Genomic DNA, 24,665 nt, shown 5'->3' with positions numbered 1-24,665 from the left:
AACCCCTCTCAAACAGAACATAGCAACAAAAATGAAAACGGTTTTATAAGTTAAGATCCTCCACTCAAACAAATAAACAAACAAAAAACCAGTACCATGGAGCCCCTGTACCCTTTAGTGTTTGAGGAGTAGGAAAAGCAAAGACGGGATCTGAAGGAGAGGGACTGTCAGAGGAGAACAGGCAAAGGAGCCTTACAAAGTCACCTGGAAACCAAACGCTACAACTAGCATTCAGGTTGAGGTGACGGTCTGAGAAGTTGACAAAAAAAATTTTTTTAATGATTAAAATGTTACTGTAAAGACCTTGCAGGTGAAAAGTGAGGTTAGCCAGACCCGAAGTCTCCACATTTCAGGGAAGGTGTGCACAAGAAGAACAGCCCTGCTGAAGCTGTGAGCTCCACACTGGACTTTAGACTTTCACTGCCCATTATATCTTTATGTACTTATCTACCACAAAGATAAACACATTTAAAAAAAAAGTCAATGACAGTTAAAACTAGAAAAACCATCAGCTTTATGGCCTCCTTCATGACTCATGTGTCCACTGCCCAAATTCCATCCCTCCTTATCTTAAAATTCACCCTTTCTCTGTGCCCCACTTTATTTCAGAAATGTGGCCAAAACCTTTTTGCTATGACAATTTTGTGTTTTGTAATCATTGTTATCTGGCTGTTTCCTGTGTGAAGATTCAGAACACAACTTCATTTGGTAGTCTAGTGGGCACACTTTCAGCAAGAAACACCCACCCTCCCCGTCTCTTCTCCTTTCCCTTCTCTCCTTCTCCTCTTCCTCTCTTCCTCTTTGTCTCTCGTCTTTCTCTCAGTCTCTCACTTCCCGCCCCTCACAGTTACACTCATACGCACATAGACACACACCCAACACACTTACCTTGTTCAGCCATTTTAGCCCTGGTATTGTATTGGAATTTATCTGTTCCTCCAGCCATGGGCGCATTCGCATTCTTTCCACTGGCATGGTGCCCTGTGACGGAAGAGAAGCATATCATATATTTGGTATCTCTGTGAGTGACTATCTCACCTGCACCACAAAGTTCTACACCCCTGGCATGACCCTTTCCTAGCCTCCTCCTCCTCCTAGGAAGGAGCTGAGGATATTCAGCTCTCCTGCCATCTGCTCTTCCACCTGTCCTGTTCTCCCAACGAATGCCAAAATGGACCAGGCCAGACAGTCTCTATGCTGACTCAGCTGAAAAGAGTTTTCATGGACATGGTATGCCACGCACCTAACTAGCTGGAGTCCCAGACAGCTCTTAGTAACTGGGCCTCAAGGAAAGCTTTAGCTCTCTCTTTGGACTGTGCTTATAGCAGAAACTGTCAACATATCAGACACTCAAGGACCAATATCTGACCTTCTGAAAGCCAAGCAAATGCCAGGCAAGTAGTTCTGAGACAAACAGCTATGGTAACCAAAGAATTTCTCACAGTACCTCGGGAGTATAAATACTCTGCCCTCTCAATACTGGCACTAAAGCTCTGATTAATTTTGGTTCACTGAAGGTTTGTTACTGCCTAGTCAGTCATCCCTTCTAGACTTTATGTTCAGAGCTCACTAGCGCCTTCCCCTGTTCTTTGCTTCATCTTCCCTAGCACAGTCTCTTAGTCACGGCATCCAGTATTTTCCTTCAATACTAGCCTCCCTGCTCTGACCAGACAGCATGCCTTTTCCCTTTGAAAAATCACTTACATGGCTGGAATAGCTTTCCTCCACCAATGCCTCCCCACAATCCCCACTCCCACCAGAGTCTGTAGCTGTCTCTCTTTTTCCCACCCAAACACGGCTACTGTGGAATCACCCATAAAGCCACTCCCAACTCTCCACCCTACATCTTCACACTCATGTCAGCACATTTACATTCAGCCTGACACCTGAATTAAAGACTCAGGCTTCCACTCCACAAGATTTCGGGGGCAGTGTGACACCATGGTCCTCTCTCCAACCTGTAGCCGCCTCATTTCTTTAACTCCTTCTTCCCCAAACTAACGGAAAAGCATGTACAGATGACTACAGGTCTTGATGAGTCATGGCTCATAATCTTCTCTGCCGTCTCCCCTATGCTCTGCCTCACGCTAGTGCCAAGAGAACAATCACCATGACATGAATCAGTGAGGGCCTCACCTTTGTACGTGGGAGCCACTCACCTTTGCTCTGTGAGTGGCTCCCCTCCCAAAGCTCAAGTCCACTGTGCTTCTTGCTCACACCAAGCTCTTCCTTCCTCCTTGACCTTGTCAGTCTTCATCCATCTCCCAAGACCTAGCCTCTGTACTTCTTCCCCAAAAGGTCATTCCAGATCACTCCAGCCTGCAGCAACCCTTCCTCTTCCAACTCCTCCACCACTCACAGACCTCACCCTGATTACCTGAGGACCAGACATCACTGCAGGACGTGTGTTTTAGTCTCAGCTTTCATCTCATTTCTTATTAGGCCTAGCAACTTTTCAGCTGTGCACAGCCTCACTTCCCATGCACACTGTGGGCTCTTTCAGAGGATGAACTTCACTCCTTACAGTAAAATGTATAATCTTTTAAAGGCAAGTCCAACCTTCTACACAGTAAACGTGCAACACAAGGACCAGGCAAGTTCTAAGCAAGCCAGGCAAAGCTGCCAGGGAAGGATGACCTCCTGCAGCATCGGTAGGTGCCAGGAGGCCATTCTTTGAGACGGTGATAAAAAAAAAAAAAATAGGGCTGCTTTTCCTGAATCTCAAATTTGTTCCATCCGTGCATTCATTCATTCACTTACTCATTCATCATCTATCCATTCGGAGACCTCACTTTGGAAATGAGATTCTGGGAGTTGGGTCTGATAAAACATCTTGATTGTTACAGGACTCGGTACAGGAGGGAGTTAGAAACATGAAGGGTCCTGTGTGCAGGTGTAGGGAGTTACCAAAGAGTCCGGGGAGCCCTGGGAAAAGCTCTGCACACTGCTGCCCCCATAACGGTTCTGCCCTGCAGAGCGGTGACCACAGCCTCCTCAGATCTTCCCCGAGGAGCTGGGGACAGAATGACAAAATTAGGGACAGTTCCAAGAGTCAAGAGTGGACAGCAACAGACCGCTTCTTCTGAGGTGACGTGGCGGGAGTGCCGCTGGATTGCCTAACCTCGGTGGCAGGGCAGCCTGAGCCGCACATGAGCAACCCTGCTTCCAGCGAAATCACCTCGGCACGTTTCTTCCCATGCTCCCGTTTCCTCCCATTTTTTCCCCCACAAATAACCTTTTTGAAAAAGAAATGATAATCACTTGAAATATTTCATGAAGCTTTCTCCCATTGAAGTAGCAGTGCTTAAGCAGAGATAGCTGGCAGGCATCATTTTCAAAGTTCTGTACGTGGGGATTATCTCACTAAAAATGTACTTGTATCCGCAAGACCCACCCTTACAATGCTTCTACGGTCTCACAGATTTGTGCAAAAGGGGAAAATGCAAGATGCCTGGCACGGATGCACCGGGCTGAGGTCAAACAAAGCAGCAGTCCACATTCTTGCTGCCCCTCTCCCACCTAGTATGACCTTTTTCACATCTCTGTGCTTTTTGTAGATCTTCTTGTCATTTAAAACACCCTCAAAAGTAGTGCTTGAGTACTGTGGTGTTGTGTTTCTCTAAGCACGTGTGCGCGCGCGCGCGCGCGCGCACACACACACACACACACACACACACACACACACACACACACGCAGCTGTATGTATGATGTATGGAAAAAATACATGTAACCAGACAAGCTTACTCAAGAGACTCAGGCATAAGTTATATCAGCATTATATATGTTTGGATGTAAATTCATTTGGTTGTTGCTGTTTTTTGTTGTTGTTGTTCTGTTTATTTTTGAGACAGGCTCTTTCTATGTAGCCCTGGCTGCCCTGGAACTTGCTACATAAACCAAACTGACCTCGAACTCACAGAGATCTGCTTGCCTCTGCCTCCTGGGTACTGGGATAAAAGGCTCACGCCACCTTGCTCAGTGATAATTCACTATTAGTCACCAGGGTGTGCTAAATGAGGCACCATAAAGCATAAAGGCTAGATAATTGCTGGTGAAGATGTCCTACCAGAATCTCCCTATAAGCTGTTGTCATTGTATGAATGAACTGAAAAAGACAATGCAGCCACTCCTGATGAGACCTAATCGACAAGGGTCAGAAGGAAGGAAAAGAAGTCCTCCCCTATCAGTGGACTTGGGGAGGGGCATACATGCAGAGGGTGGAGGAAGGGAGGGATTGGGACGGGAGGAGGGAGGGAACCACAGGGGGGATACAAAGTGAATAAAGTGTAATTAATAAAGAATTTTTAAAAAAAAGAACTGAAGACACAGACATACACAAAAAAAAGCAACAAAGACTTGGTGAATATTTCTCCACAACCAAGGAATTCCTAAGGCTTCCAGAATCTGGAAACAAACAAGCTTGGAGCCTCTCTCTCCTCAAGCTTTCAGAGGAAGCAGGCACCTTGATACATACATACATACATACAGACAGACACTAGAACTAACACAGGAAGGAGAAAACACAAAGACCTCGGAGGAGAACGACAGCAACCAGTCAACAATAGTGAGGACTCAGGAGACCAGCCTGACCCTACAGGTCCTGGAAGGCCATCGTGCAACAGCTCTAACGCCAGAGAGAAAACTAATAAGCTCGTAGGTCCCTGGATTAAGGCCTGAGAAGCCAGTATCCAGATGCCCTTTTAATGTTTACATATGAGCTGCCTGGATGTTCGGCGGCATCCTGCCATGTCTGGTCTTTCTGGCCGGCAGATCTTTTCCGTGTATCTGATTGCCAGGCCATACTGCTTCCGTGTATCTGACTGCCAGGCCATACTGCTTCATCTGTCTGTTGGCTCATCACTAAACAGGCATTCAGCTCAGCCCGGAGTCAAAGTTTATCTCTCTAGCCACAATACGATAGCTGATAGTTTGTTGGCTTTGTCCCTCAAAGGTTCCTAGGCTAGAAACTTGGTTCCTAGTGTGGTAGGGTAAGGTGGTGAAACTTCAAGAGGCAGAGTCCACGGCTAGGCTATGGAGCCTCCAGTGTCCTGAGTAGATTCATGCTCTCTCTGGAACAGGTCAGGTCCTAGGGGATTGGATTTGCTCCCAACTGAATGGTGGTTGTGAGGGAGCTGGAGAAATGGCTCAGTGCTTCAGAGCGCCAGCTGCTCTTGCAGAGGACCAGAGTTTGGTTCTGAGCACACACACGGCAGCACAGAAGAGTCTGCAGCTCCAGTTCCAAGGAATCTGATGCCTTCTTGTGACTTCTACAGACACCACAGGCAAGCAGGCAAATGCCCACACACATAAAATGAAAATCAATCTTGCGAAGTGGGGTGCTTTCATGAGCAAGCCTTGTGCGTCCCCTAAAACCTAATTCCAAACACCCTCTATCACTGTGGTGTCCACTGCAGGAGGCCTCTCTACCACCTCCATGCACCTGAACCTCCAGAACTAAAAACCTTTTCTTCATAGACCTAACCTCACGTGTTCCGTTTCAGGAACCCAAAGCAAACTAAGACATGTGAATAAACACGTAAAAACACTCAAGAATTTTCTAAGATATTTATTTGTTCTTTTCCTCCCAGTGCATACAACACACGTTCTAAGACTATCCTACACTGTAGTCAAAGGGGACAGAATCTTGTTCTTTTGGCTCTTTCCCCTGAGGACTCAGCCCTACATTCTAACAGAAGTGTCCTAGTATCTCTAATAGCTGCCTCTAAAAAAGTGAGGACATTATCTTTGCTTTTATAATTATCTACAAAAAAAAAAAAAAGCTAAATTTCTTCAGCCAGGATTGGCTCGTGGGGGGACAAAAGGGGGAGTAAACAAAAGTAGAAATAGAGAACTAACTGCACAAAGCTTCCCCCTGGCCACCACATCTGGACCAAGGCGCAGGTTCTTACCTTTGAATGTGAGAAAAGGACTTTATGGTGTCTTTCGGGCAACCTCATTACCCTTGCACTGTGAGCACAGCTTAAGTAAAATTAGAGTTACTTGAAGGCAGACAATGTAACTGTAATCCCTGCACTTGGGTGGCAGAGGCAGGTGGCTTTCTGTGAATTCCAAGCCAGCCTGGTCTACAGAGAGTCCAGGACAACCAAGACTAAGTGGAGAAACACTGTCTCGAAACACTGCTCCACCCACCCCCAAAACAGCAGACAATGTAACGCTGTGACAGCTGATCCCATGATCACTAAGATGGTTCCATGCCTATGGCATGGATGCACAGGACACATGGATGGCTCCCTGCCCAGGTAGGACAGTGCCAAAGACAGCACTCCACTCAGCACAGCGTGCGATTTAAAACTTCATGACTCTTTATGGAATCTTACACTTAATATTTTCAGAACTCAGCTGACCCCAGGGCAACAGGAAGCCACAGGAAACAAAACCCACGATAAGGCAGAGCTACTGTTTGGTTGTCTGTGCATGAAGCCATGCAAGGCACTGGTAGTGATTAACATGCCACAAGTCATCCCCATGAAGTTGACAGTGCCATCATGCTGATCAGTGCCGTTGGCGACCATGTTTAATTTCCAGCTAAATAACTGAGACTTGGCTCTTCAGACAGTAATATAATTTTACAATGCTATTTACAATAGTAATACCATTTTCTGCTGTGCCAGGTATCGACACTAAAGTTTTGTTCAAGTCTCTTATTGAAATATTGTAGCCCTGAGAGACAGGGACTTGATTAGGACAAACGTAGGCCTATAGAGGGGTAGGTTGGAAAACTGCTGAAAGGCAGCCTGCTCGGGGAGCTGAGATTTTAAGAGGTCTATGTGACGGGGGAAGCCAGGCTCTGCTTCTTCCTCTAGGAAGCCCTTAGTTAGGAGGGCCTCTCTATGAGTCCTCCCTTCCTTCGCCAGTTTCTCTTACACACCACCAGCATATACATCTTCCTAAAACACAATAGAGATATCTAAACATCCCAGAGTCACATGCCGACTCCTGGGAGAAGACCCAGAAAATACAAACACAGGTCTTTAGCAGATATGACAGTGTACGAAGACACACAGACCAAACACCTTCAGGCATTTATTTCAGACAGTCTCGCAATATGGGCCAAACTCTCCTCAAACTCACAAGAGATCCACCTGTCTCTGCCTCCCAAATTCTGACTGAAAACCTGAACCACCATACCCAGTCCTCAGTTTTTAAAACAGTTTTCAGTTTTTAAAACAGCTATGCCTAAAATGTTTGGGACAGGCAAAGGTGGAAGTTTTTGTCAAATAAACAATTTAAAATTTTTAATTACAGATTTAATGGATGTCATTAAAATTAAGAACTCAATGATGGGCCTAAAAATACCTTTGATCCCAGAGTGGGGAGGATGAGGAGAGCATATGTGGGTCAAAGGTAATATACAGAATGAAGCTGGAAGATAAAAACATTTAAGAAGAAGAGCATAAACTCCACAGAGAAAACACTGTAGAGTTTTAAATACAGGTAATCTGAAGGTCTACGAAGAGAAAAAGAGCGAGGAAAAACAATTCTTCAGAAGACCACACCAGACATTTTTCTAATCACACATTAAAAATCATTAAAACCTCAAATGGGCAAACACAGATAAAAACCACAACTAACCCAAAACCAGAGAAAATTCTAGAAAATACACCCGGGGACCGAAGACTCATTGTCTTCAGGAAAGCAAAATCAATCACAAAACATGCAGGTCCATAAGCTCACTGTTCCACAGAAGCAATGGCAAACAAACTCTTAGAGAGAAGTCTTTGGCCGGCATGGTGTAGTAGGCAAAGGCCCAAGCTCCCAGCCAGATAGCTTGTTTTTAGTCCCCACAACACCTCGATGGAAGGAAAAAGCCAGCTCCTAACAAGGGGTCCTCTCACCTCCATGCATGCACTGTGGCTGTGCACATGCATGCATGCACACACACACACACACACACACACACACACGGGGGGGGGGGAAGAGAGAGAGGACGATGCAAAAAAATAATTTTAAAGAAAAGCATTAAAGGAAATTGACAGCCTTATGAATCTTTTATTCCTTCAAGAATAAAGACAAAATCAAGGCGTTTTTATTCAGACAAAAACTTACAGAACACCCTATAACCCCAGCACTTTAGGAAGCTAAAGCGGGAGAGTTAAAATTTCAAGGAGAGCACGGATTGACTCAAAGACAAAGAAACAGAGAAAGAGAGAGAAATTAACATGAAAAACTCACAGCTGTGTTACCTTGTGGAATTTTCTATACACAGTCCATGAGCTCACTATAATCTGAGTCATAGCGGACAGGTACAAGCCAGATGTGAGGAAGCCAAGATAGGAACTAAATTACCAAGGGCCGAGCTAAGTTTGAGTCTGTGTCCTAGAAGCTGACAATAGTCATGTCATGCCCTAGTTCTTTACCGCTACATCATATTGTTTGTTTGTTTGTTTGTTTGTTTGTTTTTCTTTTCCTAAGTGCTTGTGAAGGTTCTTGTTACATACCAGCCCTGCTGGTAGAGCCATGGACCCAGCCCACCGGATGCCATGTCTTCAAGGCATATGGTGTTTGGCTGTCCGGTTCCCCTCAACAGATAGTTTTTAAAACATGGTCTTACAGGGAGCTGTGCCGATTGCTGCAGTGGGGTTGGGGGTGCTCAGAGATAGGTAAGAGGTGGCCACTACCCTCGGGGAACTCCTAAGTTAGCTGAGGATGTGAAGACAGAGAGCATACAACGCTAACTAATAATTCTGTAATTATCATAATAAAACGAGGCAGTGGAGACCAGAGAGCAGTCTGTGATTAATTGCCAACTAAGTTAAGTAGTTCATAAGGAATACATGAATCACTATTAATTGGATTTCCAAGGAAAGCTCTGTGGCAGAGGAAGAGCATATTGGATGGGAGGAAATGCCTGGCCAGAGAGAGTTCAACACACAAGCTGGGTAAGATAAAAGAGGGTCAAAGCAGGGCCGAGAGGGGTGTGTTACTGATGAGGACAGAGACACTGACTCACAAACTGTCACTATTCACCGCTGGAGAAACGAGTCCTAGATACTTAATGCCAAACTTCAGTAACACAGACAGCAGCTTTAACCATGAGATTATATTATTTCCAGGCAACAGCAAGAACTTCCCCGCAGATGAGGAGAGAGCTGGAGCAGAGCAAAGAAAGTCTCCATGATTTCCACCACCATATTCATTCCGGGCCTTACTAGGCGCCGAGTGTTTCCTGTGCACACCTTCATTGAAGGGCCAAACAAGCCACCTGAGGCCAGCAGCTCATCTCCATCCTGGAGCCTAGGAAATGAAGGCCCGTACTTAGCCTGACCTAGGAGAAGCGGCAAAGCTCAAGTTCAAATCCAAATCTCTCTGCCTCCACAGGCCACTCCAGAACCCAGACAGCTCTCTAAGGCTCTATGCAATCTGTTCTGGGGTTCTGTTGTTGCTTGTTCCTATTAAGATTGGTATGCTTGGCGTATAATCAGCAAGTTTAACTTGATTTTAATGAACCGAAGTATAAGATAAAAATTTAAGAGAGCACTACAAATAGAGCCAACATCATTTGAAGAAACTTCCTTTTATTTTTTCTCTTATCATCTGTGGTGCTGTAGCATACTGACTGATACTAATACCATGGTTGATAGAGTTTTAAAAGAATTGCACTTAGACTGAACTGCCCCTCAACAGTGTGTGTGTGTATGTGTGTGTGTGTGTGTGTGCGCACGCGCGTGTATAGGCAGGGAGAGAGAGAGGATATTAGTGAGAAATAGGAGGCAAAAAAGAGGGATACAGGGAAAGAATAAATAAATAAATAAATAAGTGAATGGATGAATGAATCAATCAATCCACCCTTAGAAACCTATGGGCTACTGGGAGATAGAAAAGAATATACAAGAGTTCACAGGCATTTGCTTGCATAAAAATAGCATAATAATAACACATTCAGAGCTAAGACAACATGACAAAGTACATTAAGGAGGAGGTGTGAGACCCTCACACTTGGCTATGTTTCCTATTTCTCCGTCTGTGGCATTTGTGCGTATCACTCCACATAGTCTGGTGGGATCCTGGAGGAGCAAGTCAACCACTGCCAGTCATGAGACCAGGGAGATGCTGACATTTCAGTGGAGCAGCGGACAAAGGGGGGAAGAAAAAGCCTAGTGCCATCTACACCAATACAAAGCTGATTTCTCAGAGTTTTATTAAAGTTATTTTTACCTCATCATTCACTGTCTTATGAAACTCTCTAAAGGATGTACGTCAGACTCATCAAGGCATACATTTTAGGGGGCTGGAGTAACAGCCCGATAGTCCAGAGCACTCGTTACTCTTCCAGAAGCCCTGGGCTAGTTCTCAGCAGCCATGATGGGCAGCCCATGGCCACCTGTAACGTCACTACATGCACAGGGTGCATGCACACACACTCAGGCACACACACACACACACACATATACATAAAATAAAACAAGTGTCAGGCTGAGGAGAGGGCTCAGTAGTAAAATGATTCCCATAAAAGCGTGAGGACCCAGTGAAGAGCCAGAGTCCATGTAAAAAGCCATGCATACCAGCATTCATCTGTAGTCCCCAGCTCAGGAGAGAAAAGGGAGGATCCCTGGAATTTGCTGGCCAGAAATCTAGACGAACCAGTTCTAAGTTCATAAGAGACCCTATGTCAAGAATAAGGTAGATAAGGAAGATAGCCAATGGCAATCTCTGGCTTCCATATGCATGTACACACTGTTACACACTTGCCCGTATCTTGTACACACACACACACACAGATTGAGAGAGAACAAGTTTCCAGTCCACTGTTTTCTCCACAAAGTTAAAAGCAATCCAATCATTACTTCTATTACTTGGGCAAATGGCCACCCCCAAAAGCATCGTAAACACAGCCACCTTTTCAGCTGTGCATTTATCCCAGTCTCTAAAACTGCCATGCAATATCATCACCTGGCGAACACTGAAAGAAAATCCCCGAGCCCCCATCTCCTAAGACTCCGCAGGGCTTGAAAACAGGGATCACGCTCATTACCCTGGCGTAATTTCGAGATGCTGCTAAGTGGGGAATCACCGCCACTCAGTGCCCATTAATCTAATGGCCTTCCGCATCCCTGATGGTTGGTTAGCAAACATCTCAGATGAGTCACAGGACAAGGGGGGGCTAATGGCGATGGGGTGCATTACTAATGGAAAACAAATGCACACGAAATTAAAATTCCAAAGTGTCTTTATCACAGAACAGGTTTCCCGTGCTGAGAATCACAGAGATGATCGTTTAGGAAACCAGCTCTCCACACTGAATTATCTGATTAGGTGAGCCCTGGGTCCTTTAGCAAGATTTGCAGAAGACACCATAGAAATTTTACAAAAAAACAAAACAAAACCATGATGTCATCATCTCTGGGCACAGACTACTCCGGTACCCAATGTGGTTTGCCTTAGCCTCTGACCATGATGTGTACTGCTGTGTCACCACCGTGAACACACACCAAAAAACTGCCTTAGGTTCTCCGTACGTATGCTCAAAAGACACTAACATATAGCAGTTTGGGATGTGACAGGTGACATACATTTGCCAGTTTAGGGTAGAACGGGTGGCACGGTGGTCATCCCAGGAAGCTGCTCTTGTTCTAGCCTCATAAGGACAGTTCCTCTGCCAGAGAGTAAGCCTTGAAGATGAATGTATCTTTTGATGCTAGTGCTCCTGAGTTTTGCTGAGAGGCCCCACAGGGCTTAAAGAGCAGCTCTGAGACAAGTGTTCAGACACTCCAGGTCAAGCGCTCTAACTGGAAGACAGCTAGGCCTCTTCTTACTTTTGATTGATCCTTTTGTACTCGACCTCACTTATTACCATTTCCCACGCCCTCCCACCTGGGGCCACCTACTGCTTCCGGGTTGCCCTTCGGCAGGCCACACCTTCTCCATCTCCACCAGGGCGGCCTGGTTAGCCATACTTCCTTCCTCACCTGGGTTGCCCAGCAACCCCGTGGTTGCCATTCTGCCTTCGGTCTGTTTCCACATTCTCCTTGGCAATCTCCCAAACAAGTCTGTGGTGGTCGCCCATGTGTTTAGAAAACTTTCCATGACTTCCCAACCGGCATCTTTCTGAAAAAGTCCAGACCTCTTACCATGACCTACAAGGGCCCTTCCTGGGTCTTGCTAAGTCAGAATCATTTTAGCACTTTGGCACTCTAGAATCCCCTGCCCCAGCTCTGCCCATGGAGCTCAGCCTCCCTAATACGCTTTTCTATGACTTGACCTGGCTTTCACGCTTCCCCATCCTAGAACACTCTCTGGCCTCTTGCGCATTTCAACACCGTAAGCTCTACCACCTCCTCACTGCAAGCGTGTCTCATCACCGGGAGACTCATTTGCGCATGCTAGACCGAATGAATGGCTCACCGCCACTGATCTTTCAAGGCCTCCTCAGGTCTCTGCTGCTTTTTGAATCCCAGCTCCTCCTCTGGGTTCTCACACAAGCCATTTCAGCTTTCACCCTCCTCAAGCCTCTGGAGCTGGCGCTGGGTTGGACATACTGTAGCCCCTCCCCCACCTGTAGCCCCATGCGGCACGAACTTCCAGTGTGGACAGGGGGTAAGATGGTGACCGCCTTGGTGGACCCAAGGTTGGCCTGCATGAGTGTGTGCTCCTTACCCAAAGGGTAAATATAAACAAGGGTCTGAGATGTCTGCTCAAGCCCCAGCTCTAATGATCGGGAGCTCTGTAACCATGGACACCTTGTTTAACCTCAGGTGTCTGCTTCTTCAGCCGCAAAGTAGAGCTCACAGCAGCACCTGCATGCCTGTGAATGCACTGGGCACTCATGCTCTTCACGCCTATAGCCTTGCACAACACTGTTAAAACACTTGGACTTGGTAGCTATTGTTAGTCTTCGGCTGAGTGTGGGGAAATGCTGGAGCTGACAGCTGCTGGCGTTTGCAGGAGTTTGCAGGTCTAGACCTGGATCGTTTGCTTAGTCACACTCCAAGGGCCCCCACTTAGCCATAGGTCGTGTTCTAGGAGGATAAAGGAGATTGGAAAATGGCTTCCTATTCCTTTATCCCGCCCCCTCTGGTGCCTTCCTGGAAACTACGGATTAGCAGAAGTTACTCCACATCCTGGCCAACCACGGCTTTAGTTCTGTAGCTTGCCCAAGGAAAGCAGTATTTCCCCACTCCCCGTGTTCTAAAACACAAGTACCTCCCTTCTCTCCAGCCCTTCTCCCCCATCCTTTCCTGAAAACAGGGTGAGGAAAGAGCCAGAGGGGTTTCCCCCGTTGCGTCACTTGGATACACTCTCCGGTTGCTTCACTGTGGCTTGCTTCCTAAAGCAGGGTCACCTGGCCAGTGCGCATGCTTCCAGGTTCTCAGAAGACTTGAAAGCAGAGGAGGAGGAGCATGCGCCCTGGCTGGCCCTGTTTCTGACTAACCTGGAGAGCTATTTCAGGAGCCTAAGTCCCACAGAAAGCTAATATTCCACCACCCTGATGTGAATTTCACACAAACACTTACTTAAGGTGTCAAAAGCCACCAAAGGACTGGGCACCTTTTCCTATCTGCCCATCTCCACCTCCTGCCAGTTTGTAGGAAGAGAAACGGGAAGTTAGGAAGCCATGATGAGGACTTCCCAAGAGTGCCAGATTCCCGAGCCTGAGAACGACTCCGACCACTTTAACTTTGTCTGCCCCGTACTTCGCAATAGCACATTACTTCTTCTCTTGGCTTCCAGGGGAAACATTTGAACTTCCCCTCTCAAGGAAGTTTTTATTTTTAGGGCCAGCAGAGTTCCAACTGTTACCATGGTAGTTACTAATCTGATTACGCTACAAAATATTTGGATGCTAATATCCATCCAGTCATGTAGTCCTGGCTCATAGCTAACCTGACAGCTTGGGTTTTTGCTTTGAGACAGGGTCTCACTGTGTCACTATGTAGCTCAGACTGGTCTCAAACTCCTGATCCTCCTGGCTCAGTCTCCTGGGGATTACGCGATATTCAGCAACAGGGAACTTTGTTGGGTTTTGTTGTCGTTGTTGCTATTGAAGAACACCTTCGCGCTACGTAGTCAAGCATGACTTTAATCTGATCCTCCTGCCTCTACCACGCAAACAGAATTAACAAAAGTGCGCCGCCATGCCCAACAGCCTCATGCACCGGGTACTCTCCCAGCTGCTGGCCCACATCCCCAGCCCTAGTGTTCTAACCAGATTTTTAAAGGATTCTCTTTATCTTATTTATCCGTGTGTGTGCAAGTATGGAGGTGGCAGGTGCTTGGGTGTCCTCCATCTCTACCTGTTCTGTAAAGTGCAGTCGCTCCTTGACCTGGGGCTCATGTCTTCTTGCTGGGCTGGAAGCCAGCAAGATCCCAAAATCCTCTCGTCTCTCTCCCACTTGACCACGGGGCTCCAAGTGTACACAGCGTTGTTATATGGGTGCCAGGATGTGAATTCTGGCTTTCAGAATTGTTCTCCAAGCACTCTTAACCACTGACCATTTCTCTAGCCTCAACATGGACCGTCCTTATGTGTCATTACGATCTCCATAGGCCCCAGCTCTGTATTTACTCATCATGGAGTAGATAGTGGTCATAAAGCAGGGTGTAAGATGATCCTTAGTGTCTCAGCCCCCATGCCTCCAGGCTATCCCAGATCCCCAAAGGCAAAATGGGTAACAAGGAAGACCTCCTCAGCTCCTACGTGTCTGACAGTGTGCAGCGTGAGCCTGCAGTGCAAGCATCTCGTTATTACTATACCTTACCTGAGATAAGAACTGAGATTTTATATCTAACTTGGGCAATCAGCCTGTCACTATAAAACTCAGAAGCTCCCTAGTCTTTTCTATTGGCTCCACAACTTAGAAACTATTAGACAGGTTGGGGTGTGGGGGAGGGGAGAACGCAACTTCCTCAGAACTTACAATGATTAAATATGTAGCATGGCCTCTGGTCAGTAGCATTTAGTTAATAATGACTCATTTCTGCAGATGCAAAACTTACAATTAAAGACATTTAAGGGAGGCTGGGGGTGTAGCTCAGTAGTAGAGCGCTTGTATAAAAAACAAACAAACAAACAAACACAAGGCCCTGGGTTCGGTCCTCAGCTCGAAAAAAGAAAAAAAAAAGGCTTTAGGAACACTATTTATAATCCTGAAGCATTTAAGTTGATTGGAATATCTGGACTCCAGGAAGATGTGTAAATAAAATGCGGTAGAGTGGAGTGATGAAATGTTGGGAATACGAAAGTGTGATTTGTATGGGAATACTCAAAACACTGCAGTGAAAAAGAAAGTGGAGGAAGAAGCTGTTTTTTCAGCTGTGGAAGTAAGTAAGAGTCAAGCACAAACTGCTGAGGGCTGTGCACCGCGGCAGGCTCCTTCTTGGGCACCGTGAGAGGGGACAACAAAGCCAACATCTTCCCTGTTACTGACAGTCAAGCTGACTCATCCCAAGCGCCCCAGCTAAGTGACACTGGTGGTGCTACTCAGGACACACACTTGGCTGGCAACTTGAACCAAGGGACAGTTGTCTGGCTTCAAACTGGACAGCTGGAGGATGGGGTCATACCCCAACACTTGAAGTGGCCAGCATAGAAGGTGCAAACATTTCCTGAATGGAGTGAAGGCTGAATATCTTGAAGGCTGAAGCCCAGCGCCCTCAAAACGGGTACTGGCCTGTGCTCACTCTAAGTCCTGAGTTTCCTAGACTGTTCTGACATGAGCAGAAAGACTGAACTTTAGGTGAGAAAGTAGGAATAATGAATCAATAGAGGACATCCTCCTCAACACAACGGAAAGAGTCCATCTCCCTGCCTGCCTCCCTCCCTGCCTGCCTCCCTCCCCCTCTCATGCAAATGACTTAGCCCACTCAGCAGACACACTAGGTTGAAAAGGCTTCTCCCAAACCCCCAGCCCAACAGCAATGTCACCCACCAGAAACTGTGACATTTTTTGAAAAGGGTGTCTCTGCAGATGCACACACATGAAAAGGAGGCTATCCAGGATTAAAGTGGGCCTACCAGGGGAAGGAAGAGGGTCTTTCCTTTTACTCTTCTAGACTCTTTGGCTGGGCAACAAATTAAGATGACATAACGCAGATTAACAAGAGAAAAGCCACATCTAAAACCCTATCTAAACCAGACACACAGGCATCCCACTGAATGTGAGACTCAAAAAAGAGGCGGGTGATGAAAGTGTAAACAGCATCCTGAGCTACAAAAGATCTGGGGCTCCTGTGGGGTTGTGGTTACGAATGTGTGGAGAAGTAAGTGTGTTGATGAAAACACTGAGCCAGATACAGTCCTAGGTAATAAGAGTGGCCATGACAACCCTTCTCTGATACTAACACTCTCTCTCTAATGCATATTTTTAGAGGTATATTTTGGGTTGCTTTTTATAAAAGCATTCATTTCCCAGACCCACTCCTGTGCCTGAGTTTCTGAGAAACAGAAACGGGCTCATTCTTCAAGTCCCATATGATCAATGTCTTTCTATGTAGATGACATCTGGACACTGACACATTCAAAAGGCAGAGAGAGAGACAGAGAGACAGAGAGAGAGAGACAGAGAGAGAGAGACAGAGACAGGGACAGGGACAGGGACAGGGACAGAGAGATAGGCAGAGACAGAGGCAGAGACAGATTGAAATAATCCATCTCCAAGCCACAAAATCAAGACCTGCCAGCAACCACCAGAAAGAAGCCAGGAAAGGCGCCCAGCGGCTTCTCCCCTGGGGCTCTAGAAGGAAGCAACTTGGCCAATACCTTGATTTCAGACTCCTGGCTTTCAGAACTGTGAGAGGATCCATTTCTGTTGCTTTCAGTTGCACTGTTTGTGGTCACTGGCGTGTGAAATAGACACCGGTGAAGAGAAGAGGCCAAAGTGGTGAGTGTGGGGACTGGCACAGAGCAAGCTTCACCAGGGAGGAGGAGGCAGCTGCATCCTTGCATGTGAAAGAAGGAAGGCCATTTGGGGCAGTGAGGACAGATGCAGGAAGGAAATAGCAGCTGCAGACAGGTGACAAGGTTCCTCTGTGGGAGACAGCAGCCTTGGGCAGGAGCAATGGCAGGAGCCGGGGGACAAGGAAGCCATCCTGACTCTATGGGACTTGACAGTAATATGAACTGACAAGTAGGAAGAGTACAGAAGGCAGTCAGAGTAAGTGGAGGGGAGTTATACAGACAGAAGGCTAGCTTCATGGGGCCACGGGGTTAGCAGAGAGGGAACTGGTTTGGATCCACGGTTTTTCACATATGAAAATGCAGAAATAAACGTAGATGTGAAAATGCACGTGTGCAAGTATATATACATACATATTATAAATATACATGTACGTGCACACATATATATTCTCAGAGGACCTGAGATCAGCAACTAACATGTCAAGGGCAATGAGCACACCTCCTGCTTAGATTCTAAATACTCTACTAACCAGCACCAGGAATTCTTAGAGCAATGGCTGCTTCCAAGCCCAGGACAGGGAACGTAAAAGACAAATCTTAACCAGAATGTTTACTTACCTATTTGGGGCACACACACACAAAAGGAACGTCTTCAGAAAAAGAAAGGAAAATCAAAGCAAAGCATAGCAGCAAACGTTAGCTTAACAGGCTTGCACTGGCCAAATCAGACAGATGATGAGCATCAAATAAGAATAAAAATGTAAAGAACCTTGAATAAGTAAACAGAGAGTAAGCCTTTCCATAAAGAAGAATGTCAGTCAACAAACAGAACAGTGGGAGCCAGAGATTAACATTTGGTACCTAGCTTCAAATAGGAAGCATCAGTGAAAAGTGGGGCGTGTTGGCACAGCCTGTATACCTGGAGGCTGAGGCAGGGGCATCATCACAAGTTCAGATTCTGCAAGGGCTACATGGTGATTCTGAAGCCAGCCTGGGCTGTACAGTGAGATCCCGTCTAAAGAAGCAGTAAGTAGGGCTGATGAGATGGCTGTCAAGCCTGATGGCCAGGACACGCGGTAGAGAAGCAGAACCAACTATGGCAAGTTGCCTTCTGACTTCCACACACCCATCCTGGCACGTGCCCCCAATAAATGTAAAAATGAAGAAAAAGGAGGGGGTGGAAGAAACTGATAAACGCTGAACAGTAAGGGAAAAGACAGTTAAGCAGGGCATCTGCACAGTCTTAGAAGTGCCTCTGACAAAGTGTTTTTACTACAAAGGGGAAAATAACTTTACAAAAAAAAAAAAGGCTAGAGGTGGAGAGATGGCTTAGTGGTTAAGAATACTGTCTGCTGTTCCAAAGGACATGGGTTCAATTCCCAGCACCCATATGGCAGCTCATAGCTATCTGTAACTCCAGTTCTAAGAAATCTGATACCCTCACACCAATGCATATAAAATTAAATAAGTTTTAAAAAAAATCAAAATCTTAGAGAGATCCAACAAGACAGGAGTTGAAACCTTGAGGGGAGATGAACCCGACCTAAGATATGACTAAAAGCAAGTATAATGTGGGAAATCCGAATGGGAGGAAACTATGCAAGCACGGAGGTTTAGGATGGAGCAACTATTGCCCAGTATTGTGCTATAGATTAATTAAATACATCCTAGTCTCTGTGTGGTGATTTGGGTATACAGCTGGCTTAGGAATAACCACTGTTTAACTAAAAGATAAATCAATAATAAATATTTATATTCAACAACATAATAAAAAGGCTAAACAACTCCTTAACCAACTGATGAACACCATCAGTAAAGAGACGCCTCAGAGCCGTATGCAGCCCATGAGGATGCTGGATGAGGGTACCAAGCCTACGGTGATGTTCGTTAAAAGTACATGACCTGAAATAACATCATGAGGAAATGGCCAATGAGGCCAGATTGGCAGATATTCTATAGGATAATAGCCCCTAATTGTCAAAAAATGTCAAGTTCATGCTAGCCGAGGATGGACTGAAAAGGAAGGATTCCTGAATGCAATGCCTGGCCCCCGATCAGACTCCACACAAAGGCCATTATTGAGACATCTGGCCGACTTGAATGGGTCTGTGGATTAATGGTACCGACGCACCAGTGCATTTCTTGGTGCTGGTGGTCCCGCTGCGGTGATGTGGAAGAGTATCTTTGATGTAGGAAAGGCACACTCAAAAATTCAGGGGAGATAGAACATCAGTCACAAGTAACCCTGAAGGTTCTAGGAGGTGGGGGGGGTGGAGAAAAAGGATTCTTTGTCCTATTCTTGTAACTTCAGCCTAAATCTGCAATTAGTTCAAAAGAAACGGACTTGGCAGGGAAGACAATAGCAAAGCATGTAAATAATTTACAAGGCAGAAGGGAAACAAATTTCTGCAAATATAACAAACCCAAGAAAACTCTCTTTGCGGTGCCTCAGTGAAGCCGCTGACCATTTCTTCCTATTCCAGGCGCCCAGACAGTACTAGGCACATGCGCTACTACCCATCTATCCTGCCTGCTTTAAGGAGCGACCCCACGAAAGCCGCAGTTATCCGAATGATGAGCCACTGAGCTTCACTTCCTGGGAAAGCTGAGCGCCGAGTCTCACTGTTAGGGTACATGGAAAATTAAAAAGACCATCAAAGGGGGTGCCTGCTTGCTTAGGGAAGTCTCTCAAATTTAGACATCAAAACATTCGCACCTCCAGTGAAATTCCTATACTAATATTTCAGGGCGGCTTTTTACATTTGAAAGCGCCGCCGATTTCCCAGAAGCCCTGTGTGGCCGCTTATAGTCAACTGTCAACTTGGTAACAAAGAAAAACATCAGGGGCATCCCCTCCGAGGCAGCCACAGGTTGCTTATCTTAGAAGCCCCCACACTACCAAGCCCCAGCAGTCAATTTTTCCAAAACTCTCCATCTTCCACCAGCCCCTAAGACTGTCCTTCCCAGCATCGGTTTGCTTTCTAGCATGACAACAGTTCCCACTCCCACAGCCTACTGGGTACTTGGCTCCGCAAAGGCCTGCCATGAGTAAGGGCTTCACTCTCTGTTTCTCATTTGCAACTTTTCCTCATTTGCAGAAAGAAGCCTGAATGAACCTTCAGTTCTACTTGTGCCAGCCAGGCTGGAAATTGCAGTCCCCGCGCTGACCTCAGAGAACCAAGGCGAGCACATATAACTATTGTCCACGGGGAACAGCCAAGACTCTGTGAGCATGGAAAATGAAGCCAGCGGCTCAAGAACAATTGCTTCCTTCTACAAAGACTGTACCAAGCAGCCATCCCAACTGCCCTCCGCCGCCCACAGCCCTGCCCCATCATTGGCTCTGCAGCCAGGCCACTCTCTTAAAACACAAGTAAGATCTTGTCGCCCTGCTGAAAGCCCATTGATGTCACATGCACTGACTCCCTTCCAGCCCGTGCTCTCTGTCCTTGTTCTCCAAACTGCTGGGGGTCGGGGACAGGGTGTATCTGCCCCAATGTCTCTCCACCTCAAGAATGGCCTCATTTGCTTGTTGCTATGGTTTACGAAAGTGGTAAGGCCTCCACTGGCTCTGGCTACTACTACGTTTTAGCATTTCATTCCCAGCTTGCACTGTGGGGGTGTGGGAGGGTTGCTCTCCGGAACCTTTAGGAGGAAGCCCTTAGCGGCAGGGAATATTTATAAGGGCAGCCCCACCTCCTGTTCCCTCCGAGCCTGCTGACCCGTCCAGATGGGAGTCAGCAGCCTCCTATTTCTACTGCTACAGCAATCAGCCATTTCTGCCACCATGCCCTTTTGCCTCAAAAACCTATCTATCTAAGCGTCAGTCAAAAGAAACCTTTCCTCCCTTGTTTCTTGCCAGGTGTCATCATCAACAACAGGTATCAACAACAACAGCAACAAGAAAAAAAAAAAAACAGAAAGAAAGAAACAAACTAAGACCAGGCACACACCCCCAATCCCACCACCTGACATAGAGGCAAATGGATCTCTATGAGTTCAGGGCCAGCCTGGTCGACATAGCAAGTTCCAAGCCAGCTAGAGCAACATAGTGTCTTAGAAAAAAAGGAGACATTGGCTTACTCAGTTTTCTGACTTAGCTTCAAATTACTCCTCAGCAAAATTTCTCAAACTACTCAAGGAGAGCCCCCCCAAACTGTGTGCTCCAACAGTCAGGAAATCTTCATGAACAAAAGTAATTCTTTATTATTATTCTGTTCCCGGGCCTTGGATAGAGTATGGCAAAAGCCAAAGGTTAATAATTATTTTTAAATAAATAACCAGTAACATACTACAGTAGTCTCCCTTTCCCCTTGTTTCCATGGTTTCAATTACTGGAGGTACAGCACTGTCTGAAAATAATGAATGAAAGTTCCAGAAAGAAACAACTCATAAATTTAAAGTTCCTTTTTATGCCACATGATTAGAACTGTTCTATTTTATTATTGACATTCTTTATCTCTTTTTGTATTATCTGTGTGTGTGTGTGTGTGTGTGTGTGTGTGTGTGTCTTTGTGGGGAAATGTGTGCGCATTCGTGCAGGTACCTTGCAAAGACCAGAAGAGAGCATCGGATGCCCTGGAGTTGGAGCTCCAGGTGGTTGGAAGATTTTAGAACCACACGAGGGTACTCTGGAAGAGCAGCAAGCATTCTTAACTTCTGAGCCATCTCTCTAACACTTGTTTTTTACATCACCTTGCTCTCCTACTGTGCCTGACTCATAATTGAACTTTATAGGTATGCAAAATTTTATCTATGTGTCTGTGTGTGTGTGTGTGTGTGTGTGTTACTATCCACAGAATATATGCAAGAACTCACTAGGAATCTTGCAAAGTATTCCTGGTGGGTATGTGAGGACCATGACATTAACATCAAGTATCATGACAACCAAAAGTTAAATTCATAGGCAATAACCATGAGGAAACCGATAAACTCTTATAAAAAGAAATATCTATTGTCTATCCAGCCACATGTGCTGTATGGAATTCTGCCTAAGAAGGCAGCAGGGAATATGTTTTTAATTACTTCCTATAAATTATGCTATAATATTTTAGACTTACAAGATATAATCAGAATCGTGCCTGTTTTAAATTCCATATGCAGGAATATCCCAGGAACTTGGTCATTCTCACCAGTAGCACGAAGGTGCCTATCAGCAGCAGTTCATGACGATCGGCATGGGGACCATGTAATTTATTGGCCAAGCCGGGGGAGTTTGAGTACACATCAGGCACCGATGGTACCTATCAGTGGCTATCCTGGAAACAGATATAAAGAGGGGGTCAGCCCGGGCTACACGGGTGAGACCTGGGTCTAAGGGAAAAAGACAAAAAGGGGGGCTGTTCTTGGAAAACCGGGATGGGAGGCTCCTCTGACCGTAAAAAGTACTGTGCTGGGACAAGCTACCATCTTTTAGTCAAGATCTTTGGGCCGGGAATGCTTCAGAACTTGAAGCGTTTGGATCTCAAAAGATGGTAAGGTGCACACACTATACAGAACACAAGCCGCCACCCCCCAGCTGTATGCCTAGGGCAGACCCTCTTAATCCAGCAAAATAATATTTTGCAGCAAAATGTGTACATCCACACTGCTGGGGACAAATAAAAGCTATGGACAGCTTCATGCTGACTCGGGGCAGACTATACTGCCAGGGGAACCCTGATGGGAACATCCAGCCTCCGCACTCTGTGGATTGCAAGTGAAGGCAGAGGATGCCAGGTTATTCCCACCCTTGAAATACACTGTTGTTTCCCTGGTCTTTAAGCTGTACTCACATTGCAAATTCATCCAGTACATGCTAGGCTTAATTTAGTGAGTAACAGCATTTTTTTTAAAAGTTCTAATGCAAACTCTGTGCCTGTTAGAGAGTAGGAAAATATGTTTCCTGGATACTTTTATAAAATTTGAATCTTAACTAACCATTTAAATGATTACTTCCTTTGAATCAGGTTTACCTAGCCATGTGTGTAAAAGTACCCTCTTTTATTAATCTAATGCATAAAATGTCTGTTTACAAAATAAGAATTAAACAAGATTCAAATGTCCTAACTCTTCTTTATAATGACATTTGTTGTTCCCTTGTTTGTCCCCCTATGACATTTAATAGTGGATTTGGGGACAGCAAGATGGGTCAGCAAGACTGCCAACACTGACAACCCAAGTTTGATTCCTGCACCCCACATTGTGAAAGAGATCACAGCCTCCGGAAAGCTGTCCTCTCATCTCCACACTCACACCACAGCCCACCCACGCTCACACCCACGCACAGAACAAAACAAACAAACAAATGTAAATGTCTTATTCCAAAAAGTTATTTTAAAAGTAATGTATTAAAATTGGACGCTGGGTGTAACAAATTAGATTGAGTTTGTTATTTGTTTCTGTTTGCACTTGGATGAGGTCCACATTGAATGGAAACTGGGATAAGCCTTACCCCTCCACAAGGACCATGGTATGAAACTAAAACTAAACATGGATGAGCAAAATTTTACACCATCAAAAAAAAAAAAAAAAAAAAAAAAGAAAAGAAAAGAAAGAAAGCCTAGAAAGCTTAGTGGCTGCATTTCCTTTATCACTCAGGTTTGATGGAGAGGAAAAGGGTATAGCAGCAACAGCAACTCAGGAAAGTGCACCTATGTTCTGTGGCGTCCCTGAGCACATACCACGCAGGGTAGGTCCAAAACACTGACTCGAAAGAAAGCAAGGTGAGGGGTTCTCAAGACTCCTTCCTAGAGGGTCACACACTTGAACTATCTGTGCCTGAAAAGAACTGCTTACAAATATATGCCTACAAAAGTCAAAACTTGACTCAAAAGCATGCTTTCCTTACTCCTCGGGTGATGGGGGGAGGGGTTCAGTCCCAACAGCAGTGACCAGGCACCGAGTATCTGCCATTCCGCGTGGCGTGGGTCCTCACTGAACCTCAGTCACCCTGTGAGGTCACTACCATTGTCACCTTCATTCAAAGGTCCTGTCTGTGCCTCAGTCCCTGTCACGGCTGACGCAGGAGTACCCAGCTCTGTTAGCATCAGCACTCAGTACCCCAAACTGAACTTCAACCTTTCGAGGTAACGCTGTTAACTCACAGGAATTCCTCAGGGGACAGTCTTTTTCCACATGTGCCGTGTGGGTCCTCAAACATACAAGCCCACATAGCTCCAGTGTCCCCAACACTTTTTTAGCTTTGTTTAGATTGCAAGAAGAACAATTAAAAATGCAATAACCCACAAACGCAGATGGAACAATATGAGCAAGAATATGAGCAAGCTGTCCGGGACTTTTCCTAAAAGAGGAAGTCCTATGACCCTACATAACCCCGGGGTCGTGCAGATGAAAACAAGCATGGTTTTTGCAATCCATCACAACAAACCCAGCAGCAGGGAGGGGCTTGGCTCGAAAGCCTGAAATCCCATAGCTGTCACTGCAGTATCCATCTAGAGAATACAGTGAGCCCAAGAGGGGCCACAACAGCCATCTTGCCAACTTGGGCTTCGGTGGAGAAAGAGGCAGGAAGACAGGACCCAGAAAGCGCATGCTGTCACACCTAACCTAACATTCACAGTTCAGCCGCACAGCATACTGCGCTTCCTTGGGGTCCTGTAGCTAGCTGAACAGGAGCTGTGGCAAGCTGCGCTGCCTACAGTCTTGAGAAAATACACCGATTCGTGTCACTAGCCCAGGAGAAAGGAGCGTCGTTACATCAACAAATCATAAATCAAACCATTAGTCAGGGGCAAGCATATTAAGTGATTACATGAATGGGCTGGACAAGGTCAGAAATCAAAACCAATTACTGCTCTGCTAGAGGTC

The 24,665-nt window shown here is 45.9% G+C and overlaps 1 protein-coding gene and 1 long non-coding RNA gene across 10 annotated transcripts in view; one reads left to right on the top strand and one right to left on the bottom strand.

Annotated features, from left to right (window-relative positions):
• Positions 1–24,665, bottom strand: part of Irf2 (interferon regulatory factor 2) — a 102,646-nt gene that overhangs the window by 54,243 nt on the left and 23,738 nt on the right. For 4 of the 9 annotated variants that reach the window (XM_021659217.2, XM_021659222.2, XM_060381744.1 and 1 more), the window contains exon 2: positions 889–981. In XM_021659217.2, coding sequence (XP_021514892.1) covers positions 889–975 — 87 coding nt within the window. In that variant the 5' untranslated portion in view covers positions 976–981. The other 5 variants (XM_060381741.1, XM_060381743.1, XM_060381745.1 and 2 more) reach the window with 5 other exon arrangements.
• On the top strand, positions 16,702–21,261 carry LOC132653625 (uncharacterized). The gene is made up of 3 exons (XR_009591374.1): positions 16,702–16,839; positions 19,955–20,229; positions 20,719–21,261. It is a non-coding gene; the product is annotated as an uncharacterized LOC132653625 (long non-coding RNA).

Source organism: Meriones unguiculatus, chromosome 4 (genome assembly GCF_030254825.1).
Source record: "Meriones unguiculatus strain TT.TT164.6M chromosome 4, Bangor_MerUng_6.1, whole genome shotgun sequence".
Lineage (NCBI taxonomy): Eukaryota > Metazoa > Chordata > Mammalia > Rodentia > Muridae > Meriones > Meriones unguiculatus.
This window is presented reverse-complemented; position numbering and strand designations above follow the sequence as displayed.